This window comes from Stomoxys calcitrans, chromosome 5 (assembly GCF_963082655.1).
Source record: "Stomoxys calcitrans chromosome 5, idStoCalc2.1, whole genome shotgun sequence".
In the NCBI taxonomy this organism is placed as follows: domain Eukaryota; kingdom Metazoa; phylum Arthropoda; class Insecta; order Diptera; family Muscidae; genus Stomoxys; species Stomoxys calcitrans.
This window is the reverse complement of record NC_081556.1, coordinates 27,565,888-27,593,353: the sequence shown is the minus strand read 5'-3', so window position 1 is coordinate 27,593,353 and position 27,466 is coordinate 27,565,888. Positions and strand designations below refer to the sequence as shown.

The 27,466-nt window shown below is 39.0% G+C and overlaps 3 protein-coding genes across 4 annotated transcripts in view; all 3 read right to left on the bottom strand.

Moving 5' to 3' along the window:
- Positions 1–329: 329 nt before the first annotated feature.
- Positions 330–5,270, bottom strand: LOC106085651 (alpha-tocopherol transfer protein-like). Its single transcript, XM_013249974.2, has 3 exons — positions 4,964–5,270; positions 716–1,085; positions 330–656 (listed from the first exon to the last, which is right to left on the bottom strand). The coding sequence occupies exons 1-3, from the start codon at positions 5,263–5,265 to the stop codon at positions 399–401; spliced, it is 930 nt and encodes a 309-aa protein (XP_013105428.1). The 5' UTR covers positions 5,266–5,270; the 3' UTR covers positions 330–398.
- An 8,367-nt stretch (positions 5,271–13,637) lies between these two features.
- On the bottom strand, positions 13,638–14,764 carry LOC106085653 (retinol-binding protein pinta). The gene is made up of 3 exons (XM_013249978.2): positions 14,463–14,764; positions 14,012–14,378; positions 13,638–13,958 (listed from the first exon to the last, which is right to left on the bottom strand). Exons 1-3 carry the CDS (start codon positions 14,762–14,764, stop codon positions 13,701–13,703), a joined length of 927 nt encoding a protein of 308 aa, XP_013105432.2. The 3' UTR covers positions 13,638–13,700.
- A 4,561-nt stretch (positions 14,765–19,325) lies between these two features.
- Positions 19,326–27,466, bottom strand: part of LOC106085652 (alpha-tocopherol transfer protein-like) — a 31,953-nt gene continuing 23,812 nt past the window's right edge. For both annotated transcript variants that reach the window (XM_013249976.2, XM_013249975.2), the window contains exon 3: positions 19,326–19,663. In XM_013249976.2, coding sequence (XP_013105430.2) covers positions 19,406–19,663 — 258 coding nt within the window. In that variant the 3' untranslated portion in view covers positions 19,326–19,405. The remainder of the gene's footprint in view (positions 19,664–27,466) is intronic.

The following is a 27,466-nucleotide window of genomic DNA, read 5'->3' as shown; positions in this document are numbered from 1 at the left end:
GTTGTGATGAAGGGTATGAACACCCATAGATAAATTATATGTAGATAAAGTATTTGAAGTTCGCACATAGACTGATTAGTGGCGCTTGGGAATACAGATACATGAGAGTTATTTAAGAACATGCCGCAAGCAGCATTCTGCTCTCAATGGCATGCTGTTTGCGTCGTTTGCATTTTCTTAATTTCCTTTATTTTCTTTCCCGTGAAGGAAACAATGGCGTAATGCACGTATATAGTGTTTCGTCGGTCTAAGATTTCATTATGTGCATCTTTCTTTCTTTTCTTTTTGCTGTAAATTCGATTTTTTTTAATTTATCGGCAAAGCTGCCTGCTTTCAAGATTGATTTACTTAACAATCTCTTTTATTTACTATAGAGTTTTTTTCTTCTTTGTTTTCTTTCAATCGACATTTAATTTCCTAAACGAACCGCCAATCCCAAGCACATCATCAAAATCTAAGGGTTTACCGGGACGTAGACTCTCATTAGTGCCAAATTCAGAATTTTGCTTGAAATACAACCGATGTTCGTCCCATACTTTATTGTAATCCGCAGTTAATTGTTGCAAACATCCATTTGAGCCTCCATAATCTTGTGGCAAATATTTTTGAGGGATATGAGAGTATATTTTGCTGATGTCTTTGCCGCATATGGCAACCTAAAGATAAAAAAGGTACTGAAAATTGTGTTATGTTTTCTTTTTTGAGAATTACTTACCCTTTCACGTAATTTCTCTGAGAGGCATGATAATACAGCTTTAAAAAATTGTTCTGCCACCGAAGAAGCGTTTATATAGCATATCCCTCTTATTCTTAATGGCCTGGATTTTTCATAAAAATTCATAATCCTTTTTATTGCTCCTGGACTCATATGCAGGAAATGACTAGCTGTGGCTTTACCCAAATCTACCAAATAAGTTATTCCATGAATACCAGCATAGGCATCGCTGATCATTAGAACTTCGTGCATTGCATTTATGGGCAGAAATATTTCTTCCAAACTAAATTTATTTGTCGGGTAGTTAAAGCGATAGAACAAAATTCGTGGTCCATTGTCGTTGAGCGGTATAGGCAGGGGAGTAAGAACTCTAAAAGTAAAACAAAAATTGTAAATTAATTTTTTTTATTATTTTTGTTTAGAGTACCCACTTCCCGATTTTATTTCGTGAGACCCTAGAGAGCGTAATTCTTATCCGATAGGGGTGAGATTTGGCATGAGGTGTTTTTGTTTTACTTTCTACAATTATGGTTAAAATCGGTTCAAAAACTGATGTAGCTGCTATATAAACCGATCATTAGATTTTCTTTTATTTATTATACCAATTTCAATTTTGTGCAACGCTGTCGGTTAAAACCCACATTTTCGTCTATTCTCAATTAATTTTTTATAATTTTGGTGATTTATTGCTAATATATAAACCTTAATCTATTCTGGAAAGAAAAAGTGTTGCTTAGTACAATTTAAACAAAAACAAAAAAATTTAGATCAATCCTAATGTGAGTGTAGTGTATTCCCAACAAAGAACTGCATGACACCCACAAATTTTTCACTCAAAAGTCACTTTGGCTAAAACAATTGTCTGTATCCCATGCGGCATAAAAACAAAGTCAGCTAGAAACACACGCACATATACAATAGAGTGAGAGATGCGCGAACGTTTTAGTAACCGTTCAGTGGATGTTACTTTTAATATGGTCGATGGTCATCTTGTGTTGTTTGAAATTTAACACCACTCAGATGAGTGTCATATGAAGCCAAAGCCATCAGATGAATGAGACATCAAGTTTTGTTGAGCGGCATACATAGATATACTCCTATGTTTTTTGGACTTGGCTTTTTATACCCTCCACCATAGGAAGGAGGTTTGTAACTTCTATAACTGTTTGTAACTTCTATAAATATTCATTTAAGACCCCATAAAGTATATATATTCTTGATCGACATTACATTTTAAGTCGATCTAGCCATGCCCGTCCGTCCGTCTGTCTGTCTGTCGAAAGCACGCTTACTTTTCGAAGGAGAAAAGCTAGCAGAAATTTTGCACAAAAACTTCTTATAAGCGTAGGTCGGTTGGGATTGTAAATGGGCCATATCGGTCCATGTTTTGGTATAGCTGCCATATAAACAGATCTTGGATCTTGACTTCTTGACTAGTGGCTCAAGACGTCAAGATCCAAAATAGGTTTATATGGCAGCTATGAGGACGCAGTTCTCATTCGTTTTGGCTGAAACTTTGCATGAAGTGTTTCGTAATGATTTTCAACAACTGTGCTTAGTATAGTTAAAATCGGACCATAACCTGATATAGCTGCCATATAAACTGATTTGGGATCTTGACTTCTTGAGCCTCTACAGGGCGTAATTATCATCCGATTTGGCTGAAATTTTGTATGACGGCTTCTCCCATGACGGCTTCTCAACATACGTGTAAAATATGGTCTGAATGGGTCTATAGCCTGATACAGCTCCCATATAAACATATCTCCCTATTTTACTTCGGGAAAAGAACTCGCCATAAGCGATTCATGGTGGAGTGTATTTAAGATTCGGCCCGGCCGAACTTAGCATGCTTTTGCTTGTTTATTTTTGGATCAGAACTGCTTTTATCAGTGACGTCTTTATCAGTGACGTCAGTCTGTCTCCGTCTGTTCAAAAGTGACAGATTTACTTCCATGGAATTCTTAACTTTAAATTTTCTTTTTAGAGTTTGCTTTATAGTTTTTAGAGCGCCCGATTACTGGCTTAGGTGTATGTCCATAGAGGCATGGGGCGGATTAATTTCTGCGCCCTCTTTTCAACCGAACCTTACCTAATCTACTTCCATTTTTATACCGTCCGCCATAGGATGGGGGTATACTAGTTTCGTCATTCCGTTTGTAATACCTCGAAATATTCGTCTAAGAGCCCATAAAGTATATAAATTTTAGATCGTCATGATATTTTAAGTTGATTCGTCCGTCTGTCTGTCGAAAGCATGGTAACATTCGAAGGAGTAAAGCTAGGCGCACAAAATCTTCTTATTAGTGTAGGTAAGTTGGGATTGTAAGTGGGCCGAATCGGACCAGGTTTTGACATAGCTGCCATATAATGAACCGATCTTGGGTCTTGACTTCTTGAGCTTCTAAAGGGTGCAATTCTTATCCGGTTTGGCTGAAATTTAACATGAATTATTTTCTTACGACTTTCAACAACTGTGTTAAATATGGTTTAAATCAGTCCATAAAATGATAAAGCTGCCATATAAACCGATCTCCCGATTAGACTTCTTAAGCCCTTAGAGCTCGCAGTTGTTATCTGATTTGACTGAACTTTTGCACACTGACGTCTCTTATGACCTACAGTTCTTATCTATTATCCTTTGTTTGCCTATAAAGAGGTATAAGACTCCGCCCACCACCGAAGGATGGGGGTATATTAATTTTATTATTGCGTTTGCACTACTTCGAAAAATCCATTTTTGACCCTAAAAATCATATATATTCCAGATCGTTGCAAAAACCTAAGACGATCTATCCATGTCCGTCCGTCTATCCGTTTGTCTGTTGAAATCACGCTACAGTCTTCAAAAAAAGAGATATTGAGCTGAAACTTTGCACAAATTCTTTTTTGTCGATGGACAGGTTTAGTTCGAAGATAGGTTATATCGGACTATATCTTCACCTAGACCCCATATATACCGATCTGCCGATTTGAGGTCTTAGGCCCAGTAAGTTGAGTTAGGCCCACCGACTTCCTTGTTCAACACAGCTCCGATCGGTAAAGATTTCGATTTCGAAGCTGCCATATAGACCGATCTCTCGATTTAAGGTCTTGTCCGATTTCGCTTGAAATTTTTAACGAGTTGTATTAGGCTCCTCGACATTCCTGTTCAATACGGCCCACAGGGGTTCAGATTTGGAAGAAGCTGCCATATACACCGATATCCCGATTTGAGGTTTTAGGCTCATAAAAGGTGTTTTTATTAACCGATTTTGCTGCAACTTAGCACATTGATTTCTGTTAGGCCCTTCGACATTCGTACCATGTATGGTGAAGATCGAGGTATATTTGGATATAGTTGCCATACATACCGATCTCCCGATTAAAGTTCTTGGTATCATAAAAGCATGTATATAACTAGATTTCGATGAAATTTGACTCAGTGGACAGTGTAAGGCTCTTCGACAGTCGCGTTTAATATGATCCAGATCCGATCTCCCTAGGTCCTATAAAATGCGCAATAATTGTCCCATTTCTTTGAAATTTGTCACAATGAGTCCTGGTAAGCTCTTCGACATCCGGTTCTATATGGTTCAGATCGGTCTTGTTTTGGATATAACAGTCATATCATATACCGATCTCCCGATGTAAGTTCTAAGGCCCATAAAAGGTTAATTTTTTCATAAAAAGGTTCATAAATGATCCATTATTCACCATATTATACAAAAGTTGTTAATATCCGAGGTGATGGGTATCCAAAGTTGTGCTCGGCCGAACTTATTGCCTTTTTTACTTGTTTTTATTATACCCACCACAATAGGACAGGGTTTATATTCATTTTGTCATTTCGTTTGCAACATATCCAAATATATATCTGCTTAGTATTTCTGATCGTAGTAAAATTCTAAGGCGATTTAACGATGTTAGTGTATCTGTCCGTTCATTTATCTGTATTTCCGTCAGTTGTAATCGCACTTACAGCCTTAAAAATTGATTAATTGAGCTGAAACTTGACACAGACCCCATGGTGGTGGGAATCCAAAGTTCGGCACTGCCGAACTTATTACTTTTATACTTGTTTTTTATTAGATCATTTCCTCGAAAGTCTAGCAAAAATTCATGGCGATTAACAATCACATATTTTAAAATCTTTTTCCTTCACAAATAACGCTTCCTTAGATAGTGCCATTATCGTTCGATTAAATATGGACTATAGAACAATTTCTCATTATCAGTTACTGTATTTTCATGAGCGTCTAGACTTACCCAAGATTATGGCATTCACGAAATATCACATCATCAACGTTTGTGGGTGAAAAAAACTGTGGATATTTTGTCTTCATGGCATGAAAATGGTCGATTTTCGCCTTGGCTTTTTCCAAACTGTATTTACAGCCTCTTAAGAATTGTATCAGGAATTGATCATCAGTGCGTGCCTGTAAATGTGGTTGTTGTTGTATCCATAATTTAAGTGTTGCCAAATCTTCTGGTATTCTTGAAGGTATCTCTTCCAACTCATCACAAGCGATCTTCTGAAGTTCTGCACTGAGAGGTTTTATTTGAGCCATCTTTCAGCCCAAAGCTGCGTATATTCTGGCAAAGAATTCACAAACAAAATAAGCTTTGAGTGCCTTGCATTGTTTATCGCACCTTACGCTTTGTGCATTTGAAATGTAGATTAGAAAAACGGGCCTTTTTAATAAATACAAGGCAACAAATTAAACTGAGTTGATAGTTATCTTTTTATCGAATTTATTATCCGTTCATTAAACATTTTATGTGTTGTGCGGTAAAATGATTTGACTGTTCTTTTCGTATTGCTTATAGTTCTACCCTACACTAAGTAATGGTACACGAGTATGCGTCTTTTTTCTGATAATATAAAAGGAACACATCGTATATAAGACTAGTAAGGAAGGACAAAAAAAGAAAAAATCAAAATTTTGGCCTAATTTTAAAGATTCGGGGCAAAGATAAGCAAATTTTTAACGAAAGATTTCCTTTGGTTAAAAATCCTGGGCACACGGAGCAACAGCGAGAGCCGTTGCAGTTGTCTAGCCTTCGAAGCCATCAATACAACTTCCAACAGATGCACAGAACCATTTGTACTACCGAAGAGTGTAATTGCCACAGAAAAAAAGTCTGTCATTACACAAAAACACATGCATTGGGAAAAAATAAGCTAATAGACAGTGTTGTCGAGCGTAGTTAACGTGGTAATCGTATCGTAGATGCGTTTTCGCAATTAATACAATTCAAATACAACATACCAACTCACGGCTCTTGAAGCCATCACACCTAATATGGTTGAAAAGTCTTCTAAACAAAGACGATACGTGTCCCATAGTGGTTGGTGTGTTGCTATCTTTGGCTTTCATTTTCATTTCCAAATTTCGATCATTTAGCTCGTCTCGAAAAAATACAAAAAAAAAATGTAAAATTTAATGAGCTTTGGCAAGAAACTTAAAAAAAAAAATTGTGTCAAAACAGAAAAAATTTAAGCTTCTAGGAAGCGAACAAGGATGATCGAAACCCGGTTTACATGGGAGTAATATCAGGTTATAAACTGATTTGAACCGTATTTTGTACAGTTATTGAAAGTCGTAACAGAACACCGCATGCAAAATTTCAGCCAAATCGGACTCCTGGGGCTCAAAAAGTCAAATCGGGAGATCGGTTTATATGGGAGTTATATCCGGCTATAAACCGATTTAAATCGTACTTACCACAGTTGTTGAAAGTCATCACAGAACACTACATGCAAAATTTTAGCCAAATCGGACAAAAATTGCGGCTTGTAAGGGCTCAAGAAGTCAAATCGGGAGATCGGTTTATATGGAAGCTATATTAGGGTATAGACCGATTTGAACCGTACTAGACACAGTTGTTGAAAGTCATAACAGAGTAGTTCGTGCAACATATCGGCCAAAAACTGCAGCTTTCAGGGGCTCAAGAAATCAAATCGGGAGATGGGTTTATATGAGAGCTATATCAGGATATAAACCGATTTCAACAGTACTTGGCACAGTTGTTGGAAGTCATAAAAGAACACTACATGCAAAATTGTAGCCAAATCGGACAAAAATTGCGGCTTGTAAGGGCTCAAGAAGTCAAATCGGGAGATCGGTTTATATGGAAGCTATATTAGGGTATAGACCGATTTGAACCGTACTAGACACAGTTGTTGAAAGTCATAACAGAGTAGTTCGTGCAACATATCAGCCAAAAATTGCAGCTTTCAGGGGCTCAAGAAATCAAATCGGGAGATGGGTTTATATGAGAGCTATATCAGGATATAAACCGATTTCAACAGTACTTGGCACAGTTGTTGGAAGTCATAAAAGAACACTACATGCAAAATTGTAGCCAAATCGGACAAAAATTGCGGCTTGTAGGGGCTCAAGAAGTCAAATCGGGAGATCGGTTTACATGGAGCTATATCAGGGTATAGACCGATTTGAACCGTATTAGGCACAGTTGTTGAAAGTCATAACAGAACACCGCATGCAACATATCAGCCAAATCAGACAAAAATTGTACCTTTCAGGGGCTCAAAAATCAAATCGGGAGATGGGTTTATATGGGATCTATATTTAAATCTAAACCGATATGGCCCATTTGCTATTCCCAACGACCGATATCATGATTAAGTTTCTGTGGAAAATATCAGGCGGCTAGTTTACGCGTTCGACCGCTTTCGTGATTTCGACAGAAGGACGGACGGACATGGCTAGATCGACTCAAAATTTCCAGACGATCAAGAAAAAAGGGTGATTTTTTTAGAGCTATAGGCAAGTTTAAAAGAAAACACATAAAATTAAGAAAACTGCGTGAAATCTTTATTTGAATCGTTAATACGGTCCATTCGCCTCTGAATAAGTCAATTTTTAGGCGTGCTATGTGGCATGTGTCATCGTCTTGTGGAAACCACATGTCATGCAAGCCAAGCTCTTGCATTTTGGGCGAAAAAAGTTGGATATCATCTCACGACTACGCTCACCATTCACATTTACGTTACGATTCGTATTATCTTTGAAGAAGTACGGTCCAATGATGCCACCATCCCATAAATCGCACCAAACTGTGACTTTTGCTGGATGCTTTGTTAGCTCTTACAATGCTTCTGGCTGATCTTCACTCTAAAATCGACAACTCTGCTTATTTATGGCCCAAATAAAATTTTGCCCATGAACATTCCACTAAGGAGCAGGGGCAAACTTCTCAAATATCAATGAGTGCAGTCCGATTCAAGTTTTTAAGCTCAATGATATGGGACCTTCTTTTTATAGCCGAGTCCGAACGGCGTGCCGCAGTGCGACACCTCTTTGGAGAGAAGTTTTATTGTATATGGCATAGTACCTCACAAATGTTGCCAGCATTAGGAGGGGAAAACCACCGCTGAAAATTGTTTCTGATGGTCTCGCCAGGATTCGAACCCAGGCGTTCAGCGTCATAGGCGGACATGCTAATCTCTGCGCTACGGTGGCCTCCATGCCCATTAAGCCATACGTTCCCATTAAGCCAAAAATGAGCTTCGTCGATGGAATGAAAGAAGAGTGCGATGAATTTTCTTAACGGAGCACACATTTTGATAAAAAAATTCAATAATTTGCAGTCGTTGTTCGTTTATAAGACGATTCATGGTTAAATTAAGCTGCGTAAGCTGTTTAAACCAGTGTTGCCAAAAAGATAATATCTAAAAAAAATCATACTTTATATTTTGAGCTTCGTAAAAATTTAAGACGATCTTGTCCCTCTACTCCTCTGTCCGTCCGTCCGTCTTTCTGTTGAAATAACGCTACAGTCTTTAAAAATAGAGATATTGAGCAGAAACTTTGTACAGATTCTTTTTTTGTTCATAGCCAGGTTAAGTTTGAAAATGGGCTATATAGGACTATATCTTGATATAGCCCCCCTTTAGTTCGATATGCTGATTTAAGGTCTTAGACCCATTAAAGCCACATTAATTATCCGATTTCGCTGAAATTTGGTACAGTTAGTTGTGTTAGACCTTTCGAAATCCTTGTTCAATACGGCCCGGATTTGGATATAGCTGCCATATAGACAAATCTGTCGATTAAAGGTCTTGGGCCCATTAAAGCCACATTTATTATCCGATTTCGCTGAAATTTGGGATAATGAGTTGTGTTAAGCCTTTCAATATCTTTATTCAATATAGTCCAGATTGATCAAGATTTAGATATATCTGCCATATTGACCGATCTTTCGATTTAAGGTCTTGCGCCCATGACAGGCGCATTTATTGTCCGATTTCGATGAAATTTGAGATAGTAAGTTACGCTAGGCCCCTCGACTCCCTTGTACAATTTGGCTTATTGGATCAGTCCAGATTTGCATATAACTGCCATATAGACCAATCTCTCGATTTTAGTTCTTGGGCCCATACTAGGCGTATTTATTGTCCGATCTCGCTGAAAATTTACACATTGGCTTATGTTAGGTTTTTCGACATCCATGTTCTCTATATGACCCTAGATCGGTCTTTATTTGGAGATAGCTGTTAAAAAGACCAATATTGAACCAAAATTGAACAGTGACTTGTATTTATTAGACCAGTCAATGTCCGTACCGTATTTGGTCCAAATCGGATCATATTTCGATATAGCTGCTATGGTGGCACAAATAATGCGTTTTCACCGGATTATGATGAAAGGTGGGTTACATATATACCCAAGTTGGGGGGTATCCAAAGTTCGGCCGAGCTCAATGCCTTTTTATTTTTTTGTAGCTAAGGTGGCAGTTGTTATCCTATCATCACTAAAATTAGCATGTATCAAATATGAAGGGTATAAAATTAATGTTCTATTTATAAGGGTGTTAAAAAAGGTAGAGTGCACACATTTCAGAAAGAACTATTAAAATATTTTTGTTTATATCGTATTGAAATTAATATAGGTGAAAATATAACGAAAACAAAATCAAAAATCAATTTCTTAATGTCCAACCAACGTTACCAGGTTTATAAAATATTTCATTTGAAACTACTAAATTTGGTAATTAAAATACAGGCTTTAAATAATGCTAGGAACAAAAATTGAGCAGTTGCACAATGGGATGGAAAAAATAAGAGTCTGCCATTTTGGAACAAATAGAGATATCTTCATGAAATTTGTTTGCTAAGGTGTTCTCCCAGGGGCGCATTGGTGGGCTTTCAAAGTTGGTCACCTCGGCCCTACAAAATTTTGTTCGGGCTGTCAAAAAAGCATTTATGGTCTGATTTGCAAAAAAATCGTGAAAAATAAAATTCAGATATAAAATATCATAAAACTAAAACTACTAAAGGTATCGTTCTAATTTTCTAATTAATTTGAAGATATCAATTTCTGAAGTTCAAGTTGTAGTGATGTGGTATTAGGATATTAGGTATATATATAGTGAATACAAAATCTAGTAAAAACGAACAAAGTTCGGCCGTGAAGATAACCACATCTAAGGCTTCTGCTAAAGATTTTTAGAAATTAGCCTAGAAAATTAAGGAATTATTTTAAAGAAAGCAAATATCAATATAACAATAAGCCTTCTACGGGCTAAGAAAGTTAAATAAAGAGATCGGTTTATATGAGGCCACCGTGGTGCAAGGGTTAGCATGTCCGCTTATGACGCTGAATGCCTTGGTTGAAATCCTGACATGTCTTCGGACTCGGTTATTAAGCTGAGGCCTTTTCTCATCGAGCTTAAACTTGAATCAGAGAACACTCATTGATAAGTGAGAAGTTTTCCCCTGTTCCTCACTGGAATTTTTATGGTCAAATGTGCAATTTGTTAAGAAGTTAAGGTCCAAGATCGGTTTATATGGCAGCTATATCAAAACATGGACCGATTTGGCCCATTTACAATCCCAACTGACCTACACTAATGAAAAGTATTTGTGCAAAGTTTCAAGCGGCTAGCTTTACTCCTTCGATAGTTAGCGTGCTTTCGACAGACAGACGGACGGACATGGCTAGATCGACTTAAAATGACATGACCAAAAGTTTATATACTTTATGGGGTCTCAGGCGCATATTTCGAGGTGTTACAAACAGAATGACGAAATTAGTATACCCCCACCCTATGGTGGAGGGTATAAAAAATAAATAGACAAGCAAAATGACACTAAGTATTTGCAAGTTAAACTTTAAATATCTATAGTCACCTTGGATGCATTTCGAGTGAGATGAAGTTAATAATTGTGATAATAGCAAACATATGCAACTTAAAAAAAATTTTCAAATAAGCAGCTTAATATTGACCTTAAAATCTAAAACAAGTAAAAAAGGCACTCAGTTCGTTCAAGTCGAACTTTTGTTTCGACAAATTCCGAAGAAAAATATAAGTTATATGAGTTATGTGAGAATGACTAGAGAAGCACTTTGGTGTAAGCAAACCGGGACAACCAAAACTCCGAGAGAAAGATCAATTGGTGAAAGACATGTCGAAATTAGGTTTAAAATTGGAGAAGGAACGCAGAAGATTGACTCGCTTGAAAATCTTTTCTTTTCTTTAAAACTAGACTACATTAGTTTGGTATTACCATGTTTTAGATACTCAAACAGTTAACAAATCGTCATCGTAATCCGTCGTTTCTTTGGGATCAGCCCACTTCCCCATAATTCTTACCATCGAACGGCCACCCGACTTCACAACCTCTGAGCTCCTGATGTTTATCCATCAGAAGAAGGCTGATTGGGTGGGCTTCAAAGAGTGCACCGTTCAATGAACTGACACCACCCTCAAATGTGCTAATTGCCGAGAGGAAATTCTGAGACATCATTAATGCAGCAGCTGCTCACTTTATACCAGCCGGTCGAATACCCCAAGTGCGTACCAGATGGGATTCCTTGCACGGACTACACTAACCCTAGAATCAGCGAGCTGAAAATGAACAAAGCAGAATTTGTGGCTGGAACACTTGAAGCAATGTAACTTAGATATCGGTTTAGACAAGCTATAATCTACTGTTAAGTCACTCTCGAACCGATGAAGACGGGATGTCGGGACCTCAGTCACTTTTGGCGACGTAACTGTCACTGATCCGAAGAGATGCGCCCGGTTGTTCAACCATCAATTTATTGAGCTTCACGGGAGTGAAAGGGCTAGGAGGAGAGCCATTCGTCGTATCCGTGGTCTCCGAGCCGATGGACAGTCATCACAATTTACCGTGGGCGAAGTTACAAATGGCATCCGTGGCGCAAAGTCCTCTAAGGTGTTGGGCCACGACGGCGCCAAGTTATCCAAGGTATTGGGCCTCGACGCAATCTCTATACTGATGCTGAAGAATCTGGATCAATCTGGAGTCGAGTACCTTACAAATTGTCCTCAACCTGCTCTTGAACACTGTGGAAGATGGGCAGAGTGATCCCTCTACGGAAGCCTGAAAAGGACCCGAGTAAGGGGGAGTCGTTCAGATCGATGTCCCTTCTCTCAGCAGTAGCCAAGACGCTTGAGGGGTTACTTCTCCCGAACCTCTTTGGAGAATTTCCATTTAACGAGCATCAGCATGGATTTCGAAGCACAACAACTGCTTTGCATGCCATAACCGCACACATTTGCCGTGGCTTGAATCAGCCCAAGGCATGTGATAAGACGGTTCTCGAGGCCTGAAACGCTGGGTCGCGAAATATCTGAGTGGTCGCTAAGCCATTTTTGGGGGAATTTAGGGATAAGAAATCGAAACACCGTAGAGTGAAACAGGAAGTTCCCCAAAGCGGGTTAATATCTCTGGCAATGTTTAACCTCTACCTATCCTCCATTATATCTACCTCCACCCACCCCAGACGGCTTAGAGATCTTATCATATGCGGACGATTGTACGATCATGGCATCAGGCTCCCCAACCAATGATGACATCATTGACGAAAGGTTGAACTTGTCTCCTATTTTCCTGCAAGAAATCTGAAGATATCTCATGTGTGCTGTTCACTACAACAAGCATGAGGTGCGTACGAAGCTGAAAGTGATGGTCGATGGAGTGGCAATTCCGACCATCAAGTGTCCCAAAATACTTGGTGTCACATTTGATAGTTCTTGCAAATTCTCCACACAGGTCACAGCCATTTGCGACAAACTCAAAAGTAGAAACAAGGTCCTCAAGTCATTTGCCGGCAGCACTTGGGGTGCTGACAAAGAAACCTTGTTGACCACTCACAAGTCTCTTGCTGGCAGCACTTGGGTGCTGACGAAGAAACTTTGTTGGCCACGTAGAAAGCATTGGCCGGTTTGTGGTAAGTTATGCAGCGCCAGTGTGATCTCGTCAGTTATGTGACATGCAGTGGAATAATATTCTAATTTGGCAGAATGCCGCTCTTCGAACTACATCGGGCTGTCGCCTCAGTTCTTGTGTGGACCATCAGGAGACAAAGATCCTACCAGTGCGAAAACATAAATACATGCTGTCTAAGCAATACATTCTGGGCTGTTATCGCAGAGACCATCCAAATCATCATCTTCTGAATAGGTATCCAACCCCCAGAAGCCTTAAGATAGATCTACAGATCTAGAGCACGATTTCCAGCGCTACAAAAGAGAACCTCTAGATCAAGCGGGTGTAGACAACATTCATAAAGACACGGTAGCAGATGCGTTGAATAGCTACCGGGTGAATGTGGTCCTTGTGATCCTTCATTGCACCTGAAGAAATTGAGTTCCCCGGCCAACCAGAGTAGTTCTGGCACAATTAGGATACGGAAGATGCAACCGCCTCAATTCCTACTGTCCCGATTCTAACCAGGGACCACATGACACACTTTACTTCTTTAACTGCCCAGACAGACCCTTTCGTCTCTGACCCAGATCCCTCTGGACGCACCCCATTTTACTAGCAAAGTTCCTGAAGCTGGAAATTTCACAGAATCAAGCAGACGAAAGATAGAACACAACACACTGCTACAACAACAACTAGTTCAGACTATATGCGGTGTGATCTATATGATTTCTTAAATATTTGCCCTAATATCACTTTATTACTATTTGGCTTAGTAAGTAACCTCATAATATGACCACTTCAGTCAACATTAATTTTCCTGAATGATCCTCCCGTACCAAAGACTCCATCAAAATCTAAAGGCTTGCCAGGACGTAGTCGTTCATCTGTGCCATATTCTGAGTTTTGTTTGAAGTATTCTCGACTTTCATCCCAGACCTTGTGGTAGTCTGCACAAACTTTATCCAAAGATCCATTGGAGCCTCCATATTCTTCAGGTAAATACTTTTGAGGTATATGATCGTATATTTTGCTAATGTCCTTGCTGCATATAACAACCTGCAAAATTCTTCATTACAGTTCAATCCAAGGTAAACATTCAGAGAACTTACGCGTTTTTTAAGTTTGTCCGAGATGCAGGATAATAACAATTTGAAGAACTGCTCAGCAGCAGCTGGAGCATTAATATAACATAGAGCCTTAATACGCAAGGGAACCGATTTTTCATAGTATGTCATTAACCTTTTCACAGTACCTGGAGTTAGTTGTAATAAATGACCTGTAGTGGCTTTGGCCAAATCTGTTACATAGACTATTCCATGTATGCCGGCATAGGGATCATTCATCATGAAATTTTCTTTCATTGCATTTAATGGCAATAAAACCTTCTCAATATCTTGATCCGTACTGTAGTTGAAGCGCGCGAATAAAATGCGAGGACCGCAATCATTGAGAGGTGTAGGCAAGGGTAACACAACACTGCGCGAGTCCAAGCAAAAAAGAAAAAAGAAGCAAGACATTAAAATTATGAAGATGTCTTACCAAGTTTAAAATACCACTTACCCCTGATCAAAATAAGCTCTGAATTTGGGATCATCGATGTTGGTGGCGCAAAACGTCTCGGGATATTTCGTTCTCAAAGCATAGAAATGATCCAATTTCTCTTTTGCTCTCTCCAAGCTATGTTTGCAGCCTCTTAGAAACTGTATCAGAAACTGATCATCGGTGCGGGAATGTAAATGAGGCTGCTGTTGAATCCATAATTTAAGGGCGACCAAATCCTCGGGAATCCTGGCGGGAACTTCGCCCAAATCTTCGCAGGCAATTTTTTGCAGTTCCGCGCTTAGAGGTCTTATTTGGGCCATCTTTCACTCTAAGTCATTCAATACCAACTAACTTAATGTTTGACGTCAAACCATCTAACTCATCTCTCCTCAGGAGACGCCGTGTGGCATTGAGGTGATATAATGGTCTCCATTAACCGGTTGCCGGTTGACGTACAATTCCATGCATTTTTTTTGCATAATTGTTTTTTTTTTAATTTAAATTTAAATTATATTAAATTATTCCATTGAATTTTATATGTTATCTTTTAAATGTATTTATTTAATAAAAAAAATGTTTAAGCTATTCCGGCTTTTGAGCCATATTTGTTGCTCAATTGATTTCGCTTAATGACATTCTAGTGAATTTATAATAAAGCCTGTTATACTTTTTCGGTATAAAAACAGGTTCAACAATTAAGTGGATCGTTTATTATGTTTACTATCGTCAAGCTGTATTGAATGCTTTCTTAATTTTAAACAAGTAAAAGTGTGCTAAGTTCGTTTGGGCCGAATCTTGGGAACCCACCACCATGGATTCTGCTTAAAATGTATGCAAAATAAATTTAGTTGGAGAACATCGTTTTATTCTAAATACATACCAAACTTTTGTCAATACAGCAAAATTTAAAGTTTCTAGGAACCGGTTTATATGGGAGCTATATCAGGTAATAGACCGATTTGTACCGTACTTGGCACAGTAGTTGGAAGTCATAACAGAACACTATGTGCTAAATCGGGCAAATATTGCGGTTTGAAAGGACTCAAGAAGTCAAATCGGGAGACCGGTTTATATGGGAGCTATATCAGGTTATAGGTCTATTGGGCCGTACTTGTCACGGTTGTTGAAAGTCATAACAGAACTCTATGAGCAAATTTTCAGCCAAATCGGACAAAAATTGCGGCTTGCAAGGACTCAAGAAGTCAAATTGGGAGATCGGTTTATATGGGAGCTATATCAAGTTCTTGACCAATTTAGACCATATTAGTTGGCACTACATGCAAAATTTCAGCCAAATCGAACCAAAATTGCGGCTTGTAAGGGCTCAGAAGTCAATTTTCAGCGAAATCGGATAAAAATTGCGGCTTTTATGGGCTTAAGACCCTAAATCGACAGATCTAAAACATATTTGAGTCGTATGTAGCGAGGCTTTTATCAACTCGCTTTTTCAAAATTTGGCGAAATTGGATAAGAATTGCGGCTTTTATGGCAGCTATATTTAAATCTAGTCTGTCCTGAACCATATTTAGGTGTGATGACGGAAAGCTTAAAACAACTCACCGTTTCAAGTTTCAGCGAAGTCGGGTTATAAATGCAGTTTTTATGGGCTCAACACCCTTAATCAGCAGATAGGTTTATAGGGCAGCCTTTTTTTTTTTTGAATAAAGACCGATCTGAACCATATTTGAGTCGGATATCAGTAGACGTTCATCAACTCACTACAAATTTCAGAGATATCGGATAATAATTGCGGCTTTTGTGGGCTTAAGTCCCTGTATCGACAGTTCGGTCTTCATGGCAGTTGTATCTATATATAGTCCGATCTGACCCATATTTGAGTCGTATGTTGTGAGGCTTAAAGTTTAAACTTTCAGCGCAATCAGGTAATAATTGCGGCTTTTATGGGCTATAGACTCTAAATTATCAGATCGGTCTATATGACAGCTATATCTAAATATGGTCCGATCTGAACCATATTTAAGTCGGATGTCGGGAGGCTTAAAACAACTCACTGTTTCTAATTTCATCGAAATCGGATAAAGAATGCTCCTGTTACGGGCTTAAGACCCTAAACTGGTATATAGGTCTTTATAACAGCCATATGTAAGTACGGTCCGATATGGGCCATATTCGGTTTGAACAACGGGACCCCTAGTACATCTTCCTGTTTCAAATTTCAGCGTAATCAAACAAATGGCTTAAGATCCAAAATTGCCGGATCGGTCTAGATTACGTTAGGTTTAAGTGCCAGTATGCCATCAGACTCATTTAGACGTTTTCGTCAATTGTGATACCACAGGAACAGAAGAAGGAATATGCCTTCTAGTTCCTACCGTTGAACCATCCAGATCGCCTTAAAAAGCCCAATAACTTGCGAATGTTCAAATTGCAAATTTTGCCCATGAACATTCCACTAAGGAACAGGGGCAAACTTCTCACATATTAATGAGTGCAGTCCGATTCAAGTTTTAAGCTCAATGATAAGGGGCCTCCTTTTTATAGCCGAGTCCGAACGGCGTGCCGAGTGCGACACCTCTTTGATGTGAAGTTTTACATGGCATAGTACCTCACAAATGTTGCCAGCATTGGGAGGGGAAAACCACCGTTTGAAAATTTGTTTCTGATGGTCTCGCCAGGATTCGAACCCAGGCGTTCAGCGTCATAGGCGGACATGCTAACCTCTGCGCTACGGTGGCCTCCAACTTGCGATTGTTCACATCCGCTAAATCAGATACGTTCTCAATGAAATGAAAATTTAAAGTGGAACTCCTTCTGACTGCCAGTGCGGTACACACACACAGAAGGTGCTCTGTAGTCTCTTCTTCATTCGATGTCCTCACAGTTTCTGCAAAAGTCGTTACTTCAGTTTGTCAGCATGTTTTCCGATTGGACAATGACTTGTCATGACGGTGACAATGACTAAGACGTCTGTTCTAGCCAGTGACAGCAAAGCGGTAGACCTCTTCAAGTCTACATTAGGCCACATAAATTTAGAATACTCACAGCCCTCTCTTTGTCCTTCGGGACTGGTCTATAAAACATAGCTTACATGTCGCTAGAGGCATACCCACAGATTTCAGTTCCTTGGAATGCGTAAGGTAGTTCATAGTCTCGCAAGCTCGTCCGCTTTACAATACCCTGGGATATCGTTGTTCCATTCGTTTCTATCAGGAATGGTGGTACAGTAATTTTTATCAAAAAGCGGCTCAGGTAAGGTGAAATCCACACTGCCTGGAACAACGGATATTGTATCAAGGATAACACAGTGTCCATAGCCGCCATTGTCCATACATTCTCTGACTTCTGAATATACCCCACCGTAATAGGTCTCGGGGACAGAATTTTCCTTAGCTTAGAGGCCTCAGATGTATCCTCCACGGAGGTGCAGAATTCTACCTAGGATTTGTTCTGAGCCTTTCTCAGCTCGCCCTTATATTTTCTTAGCTCAGCCTTATAGATGTCCGAATCGTGTGGTGCTTTTGTGGCTTTTGATCTGTTGAAGAGTTTTCTGCACTTTTTCTTGGATCATATCGCCAGATTGCAACTTATAATATATTGAATAAGCAGCTCACCCCTTTCGTTGACATCCGATCTTCCCCATATCTGGTGAGGTGCATTAGCATCACTTTTTACAATGAGGCTTTTCTTCCCGTCTTCAACCAGCGACTTAAGGTTTGAAGGTGGCATCTCTGAATCGTGTGCCATATATAGGGAAGCCAGCCAGTAATGAGACTTGTTTATTTCAAGGCTGGCTACTACTAAATCTTCAGTGCTTAGTGACGGATGAAGAAAAACATTTAGACTTTGCAAGAATACAAGCTCTGTGTCCCGGAATTCCTAGTCCACGAACCATTCCTCCACACACCCATGGTTCCTGGATAAGAACCACGTTAAATCCCCCTACCATCAGGAGAATTATGTGCCGCAGAAGCGGCCTTACAATGGTGGAGATTTATATGTGGAAATCGGACCATAGTCAGGATTCAGAACTTCAACCACTGTACGCATCCAGGGTTAGGTAAGAAGGCTGTGGAACCACTCTTCCTCAGGACGCTGGACACTTTCGGTTTGGACGATTTCTTCTTAGATGCTTCACTAACTCAGACAAGTGTTCAGGAACAACTGCTGAGTCGTCTCCTGATTCCCCAACCCCACAGCTTCTATAGCATTTCTGTTTCAACTTGTGGAATCCGTAAGATACAACCCCTTCAGACTTGTTTAAGTCTGATAGACAGCCGGAGTTTAGAACGAATACTGCATGTCTCCGGTCACCATCAGCCTTATCCAATCTTCCAGTCGGTAGTTGAAAGATTGGGACTACATTCCCTTAGTCTTCCAAGTATTGATTCAGGATCTGAGGGAATCCTTGGTATCCAAGCATGCGCCATTGGTAGAGAAGGAATATCTTCCTTCTTGACTAAATCTAGTGCTGCACCTGGCCAGATCTCACCAATCTTTTTTAGTGCACAACGATACATTTCCATTGAGCGTTGATCCCAGATGGCAATTAGTCTGTATCGGCCTCGATACCAGCCTGCATCGTCAAAACTGGAGGAGACCCAGGAAATTCCGCAAATACATTGGAGTATACTGATGACAGTTCATTGGCTATCCCACTCCAATTATTGTATGGTTGGCTAACCCACAATGAATCAAGAATTCCATGCTATTTACAAAATCCCTAATTGTTTGGCTCTATGTTGGTCCATGTCTTGCATTGTGTCCCCTCCTAAGTACAGATGTCTGTTAGCAGCGAAAGCCAGACAATTATATAGGAAGTGCCCCAACGTCTCATCGTCTTCCCCACATGCCCCCTTGTGTTTTGATGGCACAAGGAGGTTTACAATCAGCCTTGGTGGACACCAAAAAAATGAATTTTTTACAAAACCCTCTATAAATATATTTATGTAAGAACAAATCACCCACATTATAAATATTTATTATAACAACTACAAATAATATTAATCAACATCCAATTTTCTAAATGAGCCATTAATGCCCAGATCACCATCCAACTCGATTTTCTTGCCCACACGCAGACGTTCGTCTGTACCGTATTGGGCATTCTCCTTAAAATATTCTCTGTATTCATCCCAGACCTTGTTGTAGTCTTTGCATAGTTGCTCCAAAGAACCGTTTTCACCGCCATATTCAACGGGGAGGTATTTTCGGGGTAAATATTCCTCCAGTTCGGTTAGATCAGTACCGCATAAATGAATCTGAAATGAGAGAAACAAATAGAAATATGATAAGTAAAGAGGTAATATAGCTGAATAAAAACCAGGAAGGAAAAGCAAAGGTCGGCGGGGCCGACTATATAATGCCTTACACTTCCAAGTCCACACACCACTACTGTTGTGGGGTAAGGTATAACAAGTTAGTTCGGCCGGGCTGAATCTAATATACCCTCCACCATGGATGGCATTTGTAAAGCTTTTTGCCCATCTCTTTATAGAGCTAGTAAAATCGAGAGATCGGTTTGTATGGGAGCTATATCAGGTTATGGACCGGTTTAAAACCCCATACCGGAAAATCCGAAAGATTCGTCTAGGATATCCGGTGGCTTTTATGGGCAAATACTTTAATTCGGGGTCTATATGACAGCTATATCGAAATATGTTCCGATCTGTACTGTCCTAGGATCAAACAAAAGGTGGTCTAGTCCAACTCATTATTATAAATTTTAGTTGTTGGCTCGAGACCCTGTAACGGAAAAACGGACTTTAGACAGCTATATTTAAATTTGGTCTGTTCTGAAACGTATTCGGTTCGAACATTGAGGAGCCTTGTGCAATGCACTGATTAAAATTTCAGCGAAATCGGGCAACAAATGCAGCTTTTGCGGGCTTAAGACCCTAAATCGAGTGATCGGTCCATATGGCAGTTGTATGAAAAAATGGCTCGATCTGAACCATATTCCTTTTGACTGCAGGGGGCTTGGTGCAACACACTATTCGAAATCATGGTGAAGTCGAGCAATAGATGCGCTTGTTATGGGCTTAAGACCTCATAATGAGAGATAGATCTGCTATGGCAGCTAAATATGGTTCGGTTCGGACTTTGATGAGCCTTGCACTATACTGTATCAAATTTCGGCGAAATCGGGCTTCATAGGGCTAAATACCCTAAATCGAAAACAAGTAAAAGTGTGCTAATTTCGGCCGGCCGAATCTTATATACTAGAGATGTTGACGTGATTGATTTTTCACTCACGTTCACGCACGCTCACGAGACAAAAATTTGATTCACGCACATTTGTTTATGTTGACTCACATTTACGCAGGCTTACGAGACAAAAATTGTATTCACGCACGACTCACGAGAAAAAATCAGGATTCACGAAACATTTTACGATTCACGGTTTAAAAAATACTTTTTCATTAAGCGAATAATATTTTTTTTGCAAACATCTGCGAAAAGTATTTAGAAGAAACATAGGCGAAAAGTAGAAGAAACATATGCAAAAAAATACAATTCTTATAGTCAGGAACATGGCATAAAAACTTATATAAGCAACCCTTGATCCTTATGGCTACCATTGCCGGCATCATTTTTTGTTTTGTTAAATGGCTAGTTTTTTTATTTATTACCGAAAAAACAATAAATTTAAATATAGACACGAAAAGTGCAGAGAAACAAGTAAAACGGCATTAAGTTTGGTCGGATCGAACTTTGTACACCCTCCCCCTCGAGTATATATGTAAACCACCTTTCGTCAGAATCCGGTAAAAAATGCCCAAGACCTTAAATCGAGAGATCGATCTATATGTCAGCCGAGCACGCTACCAACTATCAAGGCAACCTAATATAGAAAGTAATTGGAATATTCAATAAAATTAATAATGTCTTTAATTGGATTAATTAAAAAAATAACTGAAATTTTCAAAAATGTCAATCATTCTTTTAATAGGATGAATGAAAAAATTAACTGCAATTTTAAAAAATTTCAATCATTTATTTAATTGAATATGCAATTTTTTAATTGGAAATTTCTCAATTACTTTTTCAAAAAACGTGATTGAAGCAATTTCAATTAAACAATCAATTGGTTCAATTACTTTCGTGATTAAAATCGTTTTTTTTATTTTTTATGTGTAAAAGCACCTTTAATGCCAAGATATGCTACCATTGTATCTTCCTTGGCAGCGAGAGAACCTTTTTTGCCTTCTTTGCCCTAAGATATATTTCTATCAACCTCTTTAGAGTCTTCAACAAAAAGAACGGAAGACTTTCGCCTTGGTGTGGTAAGGGTTTCCTGGTTTTGGAATGAAAATGATCTTTGTGTCTCTCCATCCCTCAGGCCTATACGACATGCTGATCCAGGCAGAGTATGTCTCCCTAAACCAAGAAGCCAGCCTATCGAACACAGCTTGTTATTCAACCAGTGATATATCATCAGAACCTGGCGACTTAAAGGAGTCGAAACTATTTATCGCCCAAAGGATTTTCGACTCAGACACAATTCTCCCAACAAACTCCCACTAAGAACACCAGTGACAACCTCTACGGGCGCCACGTTGTCCGTTAGAGAGTTTGCTGGAAAATGTGTATCAACGAGTAGTTCTGGTATTTTCCTACTAAACATTGTCCATATATTCTCTAACTTCTGATTGTATCCCACCGTTATAGGTTTTGAGAATAAAATCTTCATTATCGCAGAGGCCTCAGATGTAGGCGCTACGGAGCTGCAGAATTCCACTCAGGAGTTGTTCTGAGCCTTTTTCAGCTCGTCCTTATAGTTTCATAGCTCAGCCTTTTAAGGAGTTCAATCAATAATCTCTATATTAGACATCTTTATAAATATAATACATATTTATATAACTTACCCTACTTCTGAATTTTTCTGGAGCATATTGCATCATCATTTTGCAAAACTTATGAGCATATGGTGATAAATTTATTACACATATTGCCTTGATGCGCAAAGGTAATGTTTTCACAAAAAATTTTACATTGTGTTTAAAATCACTGGGCGTTAATGCCAATAGATGGCCAGATTGAGCTTTTTGAAAGTCCAAAATATACAGTATTCCCTGGATACAGGCATAGGGATCACTCATAAGGGCTATTTCATTAAGGCCAGTAATATGGCGCACGCAGTTGCGTACAGAAAATTCTTCAGGCCTAAATGTAGAACGACACAAAAATATTCTTGGTCCGTATTCACACAATGGTTTTGGCAGAACAATAACTGTGCTGCAAGAAAGGTTAAAGGGAAGATATTTACACAATCGAGTAAGATAAAATATTGTTTGAATCGGATTTTGTGTACGCCACTACCAGTGGAAGGGGAAACATTGTAAAATGGATTTTCGACTGATTTGAGTCTCATTTGTATAGCCACCACCGAAGGATGAGGGTATGTTCATTTTGTAATTCCATTTATAATGCGAAAGAGGAGAAATGTTTATGCCGTAGGAAGAAGAGAGAGATGGAAAGACGTGAGCGGGTCGAGATGATCAGCAGTCGGAATAAATGACTTTGTTGCAGGCTCATCCTACTGTAGAGACAAAGAAGAAAGTCTGGTAACAGATGCCGATAGAGAAAGAAAAGGTTTGATTTTTTTGAGGTTAGGATTTTCATGCATTAGTATTTGACAGATCACGTGGGATTTCAGACATGGTGTCAAAGAGAAAGATGCTCAGAAGCCGTTCAAGAACTGCCCATGCATCCCGAAAAATGCACTGTTTGGTGTGGTTTGTACGCTGGTGGAATCATTGGACCGTATTTTTTCAAAGATGCTGTTGGACGCAACGTTACGGTGAATGAACACATTTCGAACCGAACACTGATTTTGGTAATAAAATTCAATGATTTGCAAGCGTTGCTCGTTAGTAAGTCTATTCATGATGAAATGTCAAAGCATACTGAGCATCTTTCTCTTTGACACCATGTCTGAAATCCCACGTGATCTGTCAAATACTAATGCATGAAAATCCTAACCTCAAAAAAATCACCCTTTACTATGTGAAATTGTCTACGAATATACCACATAACCGATCTTTGATGGCGGCATAGAATATTTACCGCCTAGTCAAAATGAGGTCAGCTTAGTAGTAACACGGCTGAATAAGAACAAGGCAGCTGGAGTCAATGGGTTGCCAACAACACTGTTTCATACCAAAGGCGACTCACTAATGAGGCATATGCATCAGCTCGTTTGAGCAATTTGGCTAGAAGAGCTCACATCTGATGATTTAAAACCTCATCATACTATGGTGCTTAAACAAAAAGAGAGGCAAGACGTAAGGACTTACTACAGAGGAATAAGTGTCCTTTCGCCATACGTACTGTATGAAATATCAAAATCTTAAGGCAACGCTATAATAGGGCCCTACCAATGCTGCTTTGAACCTGGTAAATTCACCAAGTATCAGATATTCATACTACCGATGGGCACGTGATTGATTTTTCACTCACGCTCATGAGAAAAAGAATATATTCACGCAAGCACGCCGATGACTTTTTAATGTCGACTTACGTTCATGAAAGCTCACGAGACTATATTTTTACTCACGCAAATTAGACAATAAATGCGCCATTTATGAGCCCAAGGCATAAATCTGCAGATCGGTATTTATCGCAGCTATATTCAAATCTGGACTGATCTGAACCAAATTGAAAAAATATGTCGAAGTGTATAACAAAACTCACTGTCCCAAATTTCGGCGAAATCGAACAATAAATGCGCCTTTATGGGCTCAAGGCTTAAAATCAAGAGATCGGTCTATATGACAACTCTATCCAAATCTGGACCGATCTGAGCCATATTAAAGAAGGATGTCGAAGGGTCTTACACAACTTACTGTCCAAAATGTCAGCGAATTCGGACGTCTCACGCGTGACACGACAACTCACGTGCACACCTCTAGTCGTGAGCATGATTTTACTCATTCTTGCTCACGCACGAAGAAATTTACTTCAATCACAGTCACGCACGATCACCTGAATGAATTTGAATCTCACTCACGGCTCAAAGTGATTCAAGCGCGACACGACAACCCACGACTTACGTGCACACCTCTAGTCATAAGCATGATTTTACTCACTCACGCTCACGTACGAAGAATTTTAATTCAATCACGGTCATGCACGATCACGTGATTGTATTTGGAACTCACTTACAAATCAAATGACTTCACTCGTGACACGACAACTCACATACACACCTCTAGTCGTGAGTATAATTTCACTCATTTTTGCTCACGCACTAAGAAATTTATTTCAACCATGGTCTCGCACTATCACGTAATTGCGACTCACTCACGACTCAAAATAACTCAAGCGTGACACGCATATACTGGAAAAAAACCAAGGAAGATAGAACGACAATTGCCATCTTCTCGGCGACTACAAGGCCTTCTTCAACTCTCCTATACTGTTCAAGGTATTTCAAGCTGCAGGAAGTCCATGTTTTGATATAGCTTTAATATAAGCCATTCTTGGATCTTAACCTTTTTAGCCTATAGAGGGCGCAATTTTTATCCGATTTGTCTGAAATTTTTCATGAGTTGGTTCGTTATGGCTTCCAACTACTGCGTTAAGCATGGTTCAAATCGGTTCGCAACCTGATATATCTGCCTATATAGCACAATGTCGGATCTTGACTTCATAAGCCTCTAGAGTGCGCAATTATTATCCGATTTGGCTGAAATGAGGTGGTGGTTATGTTATGACTTCAAACAACTGTCCCAAATACGATCCAAATCTGCATACATCCTGATATAGCTACCATATAATACAATCTCACGATTTGACGTCTTGAGCCCTATAGGCATTTGGCAATTACAAATTTCACATACGATCGATCCATGGCAGTGGGTAGTACACATGCTTGGGCCCTGCCTTACTTAACACTGCTTTAGTTGTTAGCCTTACCCAGAATTTTGATAGCGACGAATTACTGGATCATCCACATCTGTCACCGAAAACAGTTCAGGATATGTGGTTTTCATGGCAAAGAAATAGTCAATTTTTTCTTTGGCTTTCTCCAGGCTATATTTACAGCCTCTAAGGAATTGTATGAGAAACTGATCATCCGTACGAGCCCTTAAATGGGATTGGCTACTTATCCAATCTTTAAGGGTCTGCAAATCCTGGCCAATTCTATTTGGAACTTCACCCAATTCGTCATTGGCAACTTTTTGTAATTCCGCACTGAGAGGTTTAATTTTTAACATGATGAATAGCGTAGTTCTTAAACACGAATAGTGTTATCTTTGTAAAATGTCAGTCTATGCGTTTTTTGGTTAGAAAAAAAAACAAAACAAAACCTGTTTTTTGGTTTGAAAAATAAGCCAAACATTTAGTGAATAAGTCCAAACCCTACTGCAAGCAGAGAGGCAAATAAATGTCAAACATTTTCTAAATTAAAATCTTAATCTATCTATAGCTAAATAGAGACATTTCCATATTTATAAACCTCTTGAAAGCAAGAAAAAAGCTTGTATTCGTTTGCTGCTATATTTTTAATGAAGCTGCTGCTAAGTTCGATGAAGCTTGTAAAAATTTGCAAATTATATTCCAGTCATAAACACAAGTGAATTAGACTATTATTGAACCTGTTAGTTCACAAACATTTTGTGGATGTTCATTATGAACTTTAATTCTGAAAATTCTGGATACACGTGCTTAAGTTGTCCATTAAAAATAGCTCTACGTTGATCAACTTGAAGCACATAACAAACCTTCTGACTGAAGTTGTATTTGTGTAAAATTAAAATTGAATTCTCAAGCAGTATATTATTATTAGTTATATGTGCTGAGTTTGGTGGGGCCGAATCTTGTAAACCTATCATCATGGATTGAACTTAAAATTTACACAAACTAAATTAGTTGAAGAGCACATGTGTACTTAACGTACAAAATCTCTGCCAATTCAGCTGGAAATTTAAGCTTCTTGGGGCTGTAGAATGCTAATGGGGAGATCGGTGTATATACACTCATAGAAAATGGTCTGCTGATAGTAGCAAACACTGTCTGCCGACTGTTAGTAGTTAATTTTACTACTATTACAGCAATAGTTATGCTGTCATAGCTAAATGTGTGTCATTTCAGAACAGCAGCATGACTGCTGAAAAGTCTGTTATTTGCTGAAACTTACTTCTGTTTAATTTAAAATGGGCTATAGCTGTTTATATACCGATTCGGATCATACTTGACAAGGATGTTGAAAGTCGTAACACAAGCCTTCATTCCAAATTTCAGCCAAATCGAATGAAAATTAAAGCTTCTTGGGCTCAAGAAGTCAAATCCAGGAATCGTTTTATATGGGGATAGCCCCCGTTTATAGACCGATTCAGATCATACTTGGCATAGATGTTGGAAATCATAACTCAGGTCTTTGTTCCAAATTTCAGGCTAATCAGATGAAAATTGTGGCTTCTAAGGGCTCAAGAAGTTAAATCCGGGGGATCGGTTTATATGGGTGCTATATCTGTTTATAGACCGAATCGGATCATACTTGGTATGGATGCTGGATGTCATAACTCAAGTCCTTTTTTCAAATTTCAAACAAATCAGATGAAAATTGAGGCTTCTAAGGGCTCAAGATGTCCAATCCGGGGATCGGTTTATATAGGAGTTATATCAGTTTATGAACCGATTCGAGTCATACTTGGCATGAATGTTAAAAGTCATAACTAAAGTCCTTGTTCTAAATTTCAGCCAAATCTGGTGAAAATTGAGGCTTCTAAGGACTCAAGAAGTCCAATCCAGGGATCGGTTTATAGGTGGGCTATAGCTGTTTATATACCGATTCGGATCATACTTGACAAGGATGTTGAAAGTCGTAACACAAGCCTTCATTCCAAATTTCAGCCAAATCGAATGAAAATTAAGGCTTCTTGGGCTCAAGAAGTCAAATCCAGGAATCGTTTTATATGGGGATAGCCCCCGTTTATAGACCGATTCAGATCATACTTGGCATAGATGTTGGAAATCATAACTCAGGTCTTTGTTCCAAATTTCAGGCTAATCAGATGAAAATTGTGGCTTCTAAGGGCTCAAGAAGTTAAATCCGG

Bases quoted from the DNA above. Each gene is read 5' to 3' on its own strand.
- LOC106085651 (XM_013249974.2), bottom strand. From the start codon at position 5,265: ATGGCTCAAATAAAACCTCTCAGTGCAGAACTTCAGAAGATCGCTTGT. The intron at 1,086-4,963 runs GTAAGTCTAGAC...TTTTACTTTTAG, and splicing joins CGTGAATGCCATAATCTTGG to AGTTCTTACTCCCCTGCCTA. The intron at 657-715 runs GTAAGTAATTCT...TTTTATCTTTAG, and splicing joins CAGAGAAATTACGTGAAAGG to GTTGCCATATGCGGCAAAGA.
- LOC106085653 (XM_013249978.2), bottom strand. From the start codon at position 14,764: ATGGCCCAAATAAGACCTCTAAGCGCGGAACTGCAAAAAATTGCCTGC. The intron at 14,379-14,462 runs GTAAGTGGTATT...GGACTCGCGCAG, and splicing joins AGAGCTTATTTTGATCAGGG to TGTTGTGTTACCCTTGCCTA. The intron at 13,959-14,011 runs GTAAGTTCTCTG...AGAATTTTGCAG, and splicing joins CGGACAAACTTAAAAAACGC to GTTGTTATATGCAGCAAGGA.